This window comes from Amia ocellicauda, chromosome 13 (genome assembly GCF_036373705.1).
Source record: "Amia ocellicauda isolate fAmiCal2 chromosome 13, fAmiCal2.hap1, whole genome shotgun sequence".
Lineage (NCBI taxonomy): Eukaryota > Metazoa > Chordata > Actinopteri > Amiiformes > Amiidae > Amia > Amia ocellicauda.
In genome coordinates this window covers 13,290,159-13,300,945 of record NC_089862.1, presented here as the reverse complement: position 1 = coordinate 13,300,945, position 10,787 = coordinate 13,290,159, and the positions used below count along the sequence as shown (strand labels likewise).

The window sequence follows — 10,787 nt, the reverse complement described above, 5'->3', positions numbered from 1 at the left end:
GTCAAGATGATCAGGACAGTGAAAGCTCAATCAACTTGCTATTCAATTCATGATGGAAAGTACAATTTATTTGCTAATGCTGGGACATGGAAAATATCAAACATCTCAGCAGTAATGCTCTCTCTTTTTCCTTTTAAGTATGAATTGCTTATGTATTGTCATGATCAGTTTTTATTCTCGATTTATGATCCATTATGGTCAGTTACATATTTATTCAATATCCAGTATAATTTATTTTATTTTATAGGATGACATTTTTATCCGAAGTATCCTACTTTTTTTTTTTATAATAAAGATAAAGGATAAAGAACCTTGCTCAAGGGTATAGCAGCATTTCACCTAGGGTTTAAAGTTAAGATTGGATTACATGGTATTTAAATGGTATATATAGACAAAATAATTCACCCTCCTGCATTGACTATGCAGTATAACAAGATGTACGTTATTATGAGTTAATGTACAAAAACTGCTCACATGCACGCACACTTATTCATACAAATGCATGAGACCAGATTTAGTAAATAAAAAATGACCCAACCACATACACCTCGATAGCAGGTTTTCCTAATGGAGAGGGAAGAAGCTGTTGCTACAGAAAAATACATTTCGTATTGGTGAGTTAGTTTTGATTTCGTCCTGGTCACAGTTCACCTCTGCCAAAATGATGGCTAGGTAATCGTTGGCACAAAGCACTGATCATCCCAGGAATAGAGACAGATTATGATCATTTATAGCAGAGTGTCCTGAAATGGTGATTTGGGGGAAAAATAAAAGGTAAAGGAGGGTGGCAGAAACATTTGGTACATGTTTGGTCTAAGTAACCAAGTAACTTCAGAATGATGAGTCTGAATTATTACGACCATACTTGAACAAGTAGAGCATCAATGGATGTAAACTGAGGTCCAACTTAAACCTGAATTATGTATTTTGACTAGAGGTCTGATGAAATGTCCAAAAGTGGTGTTGTTCCTATAGTGGGAACCATAAACTAATGTGAAGATGCAAAGGAGAGCCATGAGTGAAACTCGTGGTGCCTACAGCACTGGGGACCGTTTCACCAAATTGTGGTGCCACCTCAACTCTGCAGGGACTGGAAGCCCTTGTGTGGCTGAGGGAAACCTGAATGCGTAAAAGGATTATGGCGCACCCCTGAATAAAACTGCACAGTTATAGGATCTCTGTGCGTTATCACTATAACAACTGTCTAAAGCTCACAGACAAGTGAATATAGAAGCAGTATCTTGTTTTATGTTATATCTATATTTCAAAATGTGCCCTTAAGTACGCTGTATATTCTTCACTTTGTTTATTCAGGAGAGTGAATTTCCCATGTATGATTTATCACTCATTGTTATGGTTCCGAATGATGTATGTCATTTTAAGTTTTTTTGTTGTTTTGTTTTATGTTCATGTGATGATTGGTGGTGCTAAACTTGGCACGAAGCAGTTACTAATGTGAAGGTGGGAACTCTTAACTTGAACTGATTTCTGTTCAACTGTGTTTTTAAAACTGGAAATTCTTAGTCAATGTTTCATGGTGTGTGGAAGGTTTTAAGTGTACCGGCAATTTCAGCATATTCTATACCCTAGCTAGAACCTGTTAATCATCCTAATTTATTTGCATCGGCTTTTTAAAGTTTTTAAGCTTCAGACTAACTTAATAGTATCTTTTTTCCTGTTTTTGAATTCCGTGTCAAACTCGTATGTGTGGAGAGCTACTTGCAGGTAGCTGTACTGCCGCCACTTGTTATCCTGTGAAGAAGCTGTTACTTTCCACTTTAAAACCCATTTGTGGTGAACCCCCGTGCTTTTGACCTGCTGCAAGATTGTTGCTGTCCTGAAAGGAAGTGCAGAGAAGGCATGTGCAAGTGTTAAATGGATAATGAAGATCTATCACTTTTCTGCCAAACAAAACCAGCTGTTACCTCAGTAAGATCTGTCTTTAATAATGTAGAAAGCTGCTATTACTACACCTTGGGGCTTGTTAATGGTCCCTGCAGTTTTCACACTATCATCTAATCTTACATCTAGAGCCAAGAGAAATTACCAGTGAAACCGCCTCTCTCTGCACCCTCTCAAGACAACCAATACAGCAGAACTGTTGATTTCATTGATAAACTATAGTAGACTGCATAATATATTAACTATTTTTGTGTGTGTTTTTTTATCGAGTCCCTTCCGGGCCAACATGGTGGTAACATGTCTATGGATGCATTCCAAAAGAATAATTCTGTATAATATACTTTTGTATAATACTAAAACCTACCAGGCTTGATTTAATTATTCTGTTATGTATTGCCATTATTTTGCTCAAATTTGTTTTAGTTTTTATGTTTTTTAATACCCCTTTTGTTATATATTTTAGTATACAAGAAAGCAAAATCTGGTAAAATGTAAAAAATATGGTGCTTGCATGTGTTTATATATTCTATATTAACACCATGAGTATCCCACTAATGTTAGGTCTTCCATATTAGGAGTGTAAAAAACATTTTTGTAAGATGTGTACAGTTCTGAAATGCTTCATATGGCTGCTTTTTTTTTGTTATTTTGTTTTTTCATGTAATTGAAATTAAAAGCACTTAATGAATTATATGTTGCAACTTTGGTTCTTGGGGTATACTTACTGTTTTTATAGTCTCAGTGGTGATACCAAATCATGAGACCCACTAATGAATTATTTGAATATGTTACAATACTGTATCTGAACATAGGAATGACTGTGAAGAACAAATGGATAATTATGTTGGAAAACCTGAAGACAAGAAACGCTTCTGTTGCCAGCTGCCCATCTGGGTGGTGTTGGGATTTTTTTTATAAAATCTGAATTCAGGATTGAGGAAGGTATGTGGATTTAGAGTGGACTCTCAAATACTGTGCATAAAGTTAAATGGTTTCTGCAATGTGTAACTAAATGTATCAGTTTGTCATTCACAGGGCATCTTTCAATAAATACGAATAACACAGTGCTTTCTTTTCAGGGGTGGCTTTCATTTGATGGTGCAGAGCACGTTTTTATTTGTATGATGTGTTTAATTTTGTTATGCACCTTTGTCTTGAACCTGGAACAAAAAGTTTGTTTTGGCGTGTGCATATGAGTAAAAACTGCAAATGATATGGGTTCTCTGCACAGATGTTGTACCCAACACACCTATACAAAACAGCTGCTTTACAATGTCAGATAATTACTGTGCACACTATCAAAGATGCTTGGAAAGCCGGCATGATTGTTGTAAGCCAATTTGTTTTTTTCTGTTTTATACAACATTTTTGTGCTATGCTTAACTACTAGATTATCTATTTAATTTGACAATTAATAATGTGTACCATCTTAAATACATCTATTAGTTAATTTAACAGTATTTAACTGGATTTCTAAGTGTTCAAAAGACATTTAAAAATATGTGAGTTAAGCTTAAGAATTGTATTATTTGTATGCATGATTGTACCATTTAAATAGTTGCACAACAAATGTATCCATCTGCCTTGTGCTGATGCCCAGACAATCCAAATACTTATGTCAGTATTTAAAAAAAAAAAAAAAATACATAACAATACACAGTAAATATAATTTCCAGATCCAGGTTAATACTACAGTTTTAGATGTTTTAAGCTTCACTTCCCTCATCTTTGCTGGTTTCTAAAATGACGGGGGGATATTCCATTCCTGTTGGTGACCGAGTAGTCAGAGTTCTATCATTTTGTCTAAATAGCTGTTTTTCCTCTGTGTTTGAAAAGTTAATACTGAGATGATAATCATCAAAATCTTGTTTTCCATCACAACCCTGTTCATCTGAAGAGTCTGAACTCAAACTCTCCCTCCTGTGGGTTGTGTCTGTGTCTGTCGTTTCTTTGTGTAATCGTTGTAAAGAGTTTTGCTCTGTGTCGCTTGCTGTTGACACAGACATGCCGATGAATTGCTCTGTCGAGAACGGTTCAATGTGTTCTGATGTTCCAGCTCCTGATATTCTGGTTGTCATAAATGATTTGTGTTCTGTTGACAATGTGTTCTCCGCCTGATTTTCCTCTGGAGGGTTTTCAGTGTTTTTGGACATGGAAGTGTGGGAGGAGGCAGTGAAGTTATCCATTGCTTTTCTCTTTTGAACAAAAAATCCTCCCTTTGTCCAGTCCAGTTTTTGTTTAGCATGTGAGAGTTTTTTAATGGGTTCTGTCACCTTTTGTGTGTGTGTCAACCATGATGATTCCATCACCTCTTCGTCACAGGACTCTCTATCGATCTGTTGGATTTTGGTTGAATGTATCACTGGCTGCAGATGCTTGGAGACGTCCTCTGCTACAAAGATACCAGAGCTTTTGTATGTAGACGGAGTAAGACTGCTTACCTCGCCCACACCTTCACCTTGAGGTTTACTTTGTGCAGTTTTAAGTGTTTCAGTAATGTTGCTCTTTGTGGGCAGAGTGAAATCAGACAAGTTTTCATCTTCAGGTGACTGAGTGCTTGGGTAACTCACAGGCTGTGGAAAATATCTTGGTGGAAATGCTTCACTGAAGTCTACATCCCGTGCAACCTGGACTTCAGATGACCACTGCTGTGGTTCTTTGGCAGTCACATGGCAATCTTCAAAGACAGTCCACCCCTCAGCTACTACACCATTGTTGTCCTCTGCATTGTCAAGACCTTTATATTTTTCAGAATTTGTCTCTGGCAGCTCTTCCATTTCGGATGTACATAATTTGGCATCTATACCTGTTTCAGATACAGAAACATTATGATCCAGATCTGAAGGGTCAAGTACAGTGCTGCCTATCCCCACTGTAGCTTTTTCAACATCTTCCCCCGATTGCTGTACATGTTCTTTCCCTTTGTTAAAATTATGAGAAGAATTCGGAGGTCTGTATGCCACAGATTCATCATCATCTTCCTGTACATTCCCACTTAATTCTTTGTTTTTTTTAATACTGCCCTGGGATTGAACATTTTCAGCACGATATTCTTCTGAAAAACCTTCCCCACAGAGGCCTGCATATTGTCTCATTGAGTTACTATTCAAAAGCTTAGGGCTGCTGTGAAATACATTTTCCTGTGCTTCCTTTGGTTTATCTGGCATAGATCCATCAAAAGGAGGCCATGCTTCCATCTTTACTTGCTGAGCTGAGTTGAAATCTGAAACCCAGTGGCCTTTCACTTTATCCTCCATATCGGAATCACTGAACTCAAAGCTCATTCCACTTTCTGGACTCCACTGTTGCTGTATTACCTCTGTCAGTTCTTCATTGCCTTTGATATCATGTTCTGCTTCTTTAGTGTTTGAGATAACATTTTGAATGGTTCCTCCAAAGTCCTCATTTTCCCTGAAGGAATCTGGCCTGGGATTCAGGTTGTGGTAGATGTTCAAAGAATCATTCTCTTGCTGTAGCTGGTGTGGAGGTCCACTTCCTTGGGAATCTTCCATTACTTCACATGCCGATCCCTGGGAGACCTGGACAGTGGCTCCTGAGCGATCCAATTCTTGCTCAAAAGTGTCTTCGAGCTCTGCTGCAGAAAAGGCTTCCCAAATAGTTTTTATTGCACCCTTTTTGCTGAATTCAAGGTCCCCTGTGTCCTCCGTATTCACAGAACTGTTTTCTGCCTCACTATAGATGGGTGACAGGGTTGTCGGAGGGGGCTGCTGACATGGGATCCTACTGCCTGTGTTGACGTTGTGCCAGTCATCTTCTTGTGGTTGAAGAGCAGTGCGGACAGAGGTGTTCTCATTCACTACCTTAACGTCAGCAACGTTTTGATAAAGTTCTGAATCCACATTATATCTAGGTTGAGTCTGAGATTGCCCTTGCAAATTAATTGAAGAGTAATAGTCTTCACCCTCACTGCCACTGAAAGAGATGCTTTCTAAATCGGTGTCACGCAGCGAGTGCTCTGAGATGTCAGTGCCGTCAAGCTGTGTTTGGAGCTGGGTTGACAGGCTCTCTTCTTCCTTGATGTGCTGGTTTGGCCCAGCTGTGTGAAAAGGTTGCTTTGGAGGTGTTGATGCAGCAATATTTTCATAAATGTTGTAGTCTCCTGGTTTGTCTCCTGTGGTTTTATTATACGTAACTTGTATACCCTGTGTGCTGCTAATGCTGCTGTTTTTGGATGAGCTTCCCTGCAGGTTGTCTGAGCCGGACTGCTCTGGGAGGACAGTGACATAGTATGGGGTGTTGGTTTGCTGGGTGTGATCAAATGTAAATCTGTTGCACATGGGATGGCTCTCCCCAAATGGTATTCCATCTCTGGTCTGTATACTCTCATTGTCCCCTGAAAATCCTTTATTCTCATGCATACAATCAGTTGCAGTCTTTTTCTGTGGACGAATCCTCTTCCAAAGGACATCCAGGAAAGGTCTGACCACTGCTCCAATACAAAAAGCACAAATGAAGGTGATAAAGACAGACAGGCAGACCGCCAAGATAAATTCGGACTGTGTTCTCTCTTCTGGAAACCCAATGTCCCTGGTCCTTCTAAAGATCTGCACAGGGCTATTTCTGCGCACATGTACATCAAGAACAGAGATACTTCCCTGATCTTCCCCAGCAACACACACATAAAGTCCTTCGTCACTTTCTTTAACATCTGTAATCACCAAGTCTCCTTTGTCATCAAGTCTAAAATAGCTTTGGCTGGTTTTGGAAACTTGTCCATGTGGTGTCCACCAATATGTGTGAGCTGAATCTGGAAGAGAGAAGAGAGATTGCAATTTTCTGGAACAATTGTTATCCCAGAATTAACACAAAGAATTGTGTAACTCCATGAACATTAATAGGATTATTCATTTTAACATTCATAGTTACTTTCATTGTGTTCTATTTTAATGAATAAATTATTAATTTCCATTATTTTATTTAAGGAATTATATTGCCGTGGAACTATTGATATTTTTATATATGTTACTTATAATTTTGTAAATCTTTTTTTTTTTTCTATCAATGGGTTATGGACATATCTTTGTTGGTTACCTTTATCTGAAATCCGACAAGGAAGTACCATTGTTATTCCCATGTCCAGAGTCACCTCTTGGAGTAGGCCAGATGTGCTGGCAGGTGTTTCACAGACCAGCTCAGAGTCTTCCACATTTAATAAATCCTTTCCCGATAAATGTGAAGGTTCTTTACAGATCATATGCCAGGCCTGGTTTGAAACTCCTCCATAAAAGCCCATCCATTTCTTGATGGTCAGAAGATCACAATCACAGATCCAGTTGTTGTTCGTCACATCCACTTTGAGATGAAGATTTCGAAGCGAATGATAGGCAGTTGATGGTATTGTGGTCAGCGCATTGTAACTGAGATTGAGAACCTAGTGTCAAGCAAAACACAGAACTTGGGAGTTATTTGTACTGCATTTACACAGAGACAAGATAACATGGATTCTGTTTTCGTGTAAGGTAAGCGTTTTGCAGTTTTGTGATCTTATCTTTTTGACATTCTATGAAAATAATTAAATAGCAATAAATAACAATATTTGTGAAATTTCTAGTTTCACTGAGATGATTTCTCTTTGCAAAAAGCAGTGGATATGAGCAGAAAACTGCACGTTAGTCTTTCCAGGAGGTATTTATTTGTTAAGAGTAAAGATAATTGTTACCTTTAGTTCTCTCAAATCCTTGAATGCCAGTGGGTCAATGGTGGAAATCATATTGTGCTGCAAGTAAAGAGCGGTTATCTTAGTGCAGCTTTGGAGGTCTTGCATTCGGACTGCAGATATTCTGTTGTGGGACAGCTCTAGCACCTGCAGTGACTGATACCATCCGAGACCTGGAAGACAAAAATGGTCAAATCTATCTGATACAGACACATACATTGCTCTTTTTTGATTACCTCCACTGATGTGGGCCGTGTTATAGTATATGATGTCGAGTCCCCATTTTCAGTCGAACCGCCTAATAATAATCAGGCAAGTAAGCAGAGAAACAAACCAAGCAGAACATAAATGAATCCAGAAGGAAGTATAATGCTTTATCACGACAGAGAATTAAATAGCATATGAGACTGAATGCCTGTATAACAGTAGTAAAGTGTCTAACAAAGGACTAAGTACAAAGGCTCCTGGTAATTTAGAAATCTTTCCATTCAAATCATTAGTCATCTTTGGACTTTACTTTACATAACTTAGACGAGAGCCTCTTCTTTCAAGGCTGTTGTTTTCCCCAGTGACTTTGTACTTCATTTCCTGTTTAAACATTCCACACAAGCCCCTACCTGCAACCCTCTATCATAGCAACAGCGGTGACTAAGGCAGTCACGGTTTACAGTCTCCCACTCTGTACACTGTGTAAAATACCTGAATTCTTTAGATAACAGACTGCATGCCTTCAAAATCAAAACACTACAGATTATAGAGATATAGAGGGATATAGTACTTTAATTACACCAATATCTTGGTACAAAACACAGCGAGGGGGTACTCAAACTATGTGCTCTTAAGTAAGTTGGATGTGAAGAAAACATATCCGTTTATCTTCACCTCCTCTTAATATAGTTATTTCCCGAATCTGGGCTCTGTGCTCTTCAACAGATCTCCAGATTATACCTGAGGATATACCTAAAGCGTAAATTCAATTCCATCACTAGTGTGTCAGTAAAGAGAGGTTAGTTTCCATTTTCTGTTCTGTCAGATTTCAGAGCCAGACTGCCCAGAGTAAAGCAATGACCTACACAGGTGGATTCATACGCCTCACTGTCGGAGCTCCAGGAGAACTTGGCTGTATGTGGAGGATAATATGTAATGGAAAAAGCCCTGAGTCTTTGATTAATGACTCAGCCTCCAGAGTCTGACAGCAGATCATCTCAGGGAAACATCAGGTATGATTATTTTTAAATGTTTATTTTAAGATTACATTAAATTCTCATCATGGTATGTGTTCGGTTTAGATATTTTGTATAGTTTCACAATGCAGGATGTAATTACATTCCAGTATTTCCTTATTGACGTCTTTAATTAGTGTTAATATCTGGAATATCTAGAAATATTTGTATTACTATAGTTTACTTCAAAGCAAAAGGCCTTTACCCTGAGGGATTTCCAGGAGCATAGTACACTATGAGCAAGAAAATGCAATATAGAAGTCTATAATATAGAAGTCATTGTTATTCAGCATTAAAACAACTGTGTTGTGGAATCCTGTGGAATCCTTAATTATTATTTGTTTCAGGTCAATATAAATATAAAAATGAAGACAAATGTTTATCAATTTCTGTACAATGAATGTACAATATTTATATGAAGACGAATATTTTATTTCCTAACTGCTTGGAAAATACCAGTATGAATTTACCTGATAACTTTCAAAAAAATAAGTGTGATTGTTAGGGGGACATTTTTAAAGCCAAAAATAATATATTTATTAAGCTTGCCACTCACCTTCCGGAATAGTGCTCAGCTGGTTTTGTTCAAGTGACAGCAATTGGAGATTGGGAGCCCAAGTCCTACAACGCCCGAGTCTGGTTGGCTGTGAGGGAGCAGGGGCCACCAGGCTGTTGTCTGCTGGAGCCATGGTTCCCACAGCAGGCCTAGTCCCCTCAGCACACAGGGCCAGCCCACGGATCCTGTTGTGTCCAAGCCTGAGCTGGGTGACTCCCCAGCCGCCACCGCTGACCCTGCGTAGCGTCAGAGAAGTGATGCTGTTGTGCGTGAGGTCCAGCAGGGTGACGGAGGGCGGGACGTGCCGGGGAAGTGAGGACAGGCTGGTGGCAGAGCAGTTCATGACTGCCGGTGCCTCACACAGGCAGGGGGCCGGGCAGTGGGATGGAGAGGGGATCTGGAGAGCTGTGGGTGTAGACAGGGCACACAGGAGGAGCAGCAACGCCACCGGGAACATCTTTATGCAAGACTTGATTGCACCTTGTCCTGTGGCAGAGCAAAGAACAGAGTACACCCACACCTCTCAGAAATATTTAATCTTCAAAATCAAATGCAGAAAACTTGTGCCAATAGTGGAATCAATTAATATTGTATAGCTGCTCAGTGGTGAAGCTCTGTGCCTATTGCTGTTGATCAGACAGGTCATGTCTAACAAGAAGAAAAATAATATCCTTTGTTAAAGTGTTTTGAAAATGCATAGGTATTTTTATGTACTTTCATTATTCCATGTTTTATGTCACAAAAACAAACTGTTTCTAACTTGAAAGACAGAATATACAAATGCAATCTCATTAGATTATTCATTACCCCCTGCAGAAAATGTGCCCTTTCAGTTTAACTTTGGGGGAATTTCAAATAAAGAACAATATTTATTTGGTTTAAAAATATAGTAACAGTAACACCATAATCATTGTAATACTGAGATAAACGTATTTCTAACACAAATTAAAATATATTTAAGTGTCTACAATTGTATGTAAACATTCATACACACCTACATCCATATGTAAACCAAGCGTCTCATATGATTTAGTTAGTTGCATGAGTCATAACATTTTTATTTTAAAATGGTTATTATATTTTTAAATTAAATTAAATAGTAAAACACTTACCATGAATTATAATTCCTCAGAGATCAAATTGTCTTGTGACTCCTTCACTGTAATGCTCACTGCCAAAGCACTTTCTTACCTTTAAGCAACCCGAACAACAGATCAAAGTCTACAGAAGTATGCAGTAGTGCAGCAGTTTTTAACAGTATGTCTATTAAATGATTCACACGCTTGAGTTAATATCTTACTACTCTTTCACTCTTAGGATCACTAAAAAATATGATCAGCCTCATAAAAGCCAATTGCATACTTAACCTGCGATTTATTTACATACTAGTGTCCTGAATAATTATTATTATATGTGTGGAAACATGCAA

The 10,787-nt window shown here is 38.4% G+C and overlaps 1 protein-coding gene across 1 annotated transcript; it reads right to left on the bottom strand.

The window, feature by feature from the left end:
• Positions 1–2,988: 2,988 nt before the first annotated feature.
• On the bottom strand, positions 2,989–10,568 carry lrrc66 (leucine rich repeat containing 66). Its single transcript, XM_066719934.1, has 5 exons — positions 10,471–10,568; positions 9,359–9,844; positions 7,583–7,752; positions 6,955–7,294; positions 2,989–6,670 (listed from the first exon to the last, which is right to left on the bottom strand). The coding sequence occupies exons 2-5, from the start codon at positions 9,813–9,815 to the stop codon at positions 3,609–3,611; spliced, it is 4,029 nt and encodes a 1,342-aa protein (XP_066576031.1). The 5' UTR covers positions 9,816–9,844; positions 10,471–10,568; the 3' UTR covers positions 2,989–3,608.
• Positions 10,569–10,787: the final 219 nt, after the last annotated feature.

Coding starts and splice junctions, on each gene's coding strand:
- lrrc66 (XM_066719934.1), bottom strand. CDS start 9,815: ATGTTCCCGGTGGCGTTGCTGCTCCTCCTGTGTGCCCTGTCTACACCC. Junction 7,753..9,358: donor GCTGAGCACTATTCCGGAAG/GTGAGTGGCAAG, acceptor TTTGTCTTCCAG/GTCTCGGATGGTATCAGTCA. Junction 6,671..6,954: donor TTGTCGGATTTCAGATAAAG/GTAACCAACAAA, acceptor TCTCTCTTCCAG/ATTCAGCTCACACATATTGG.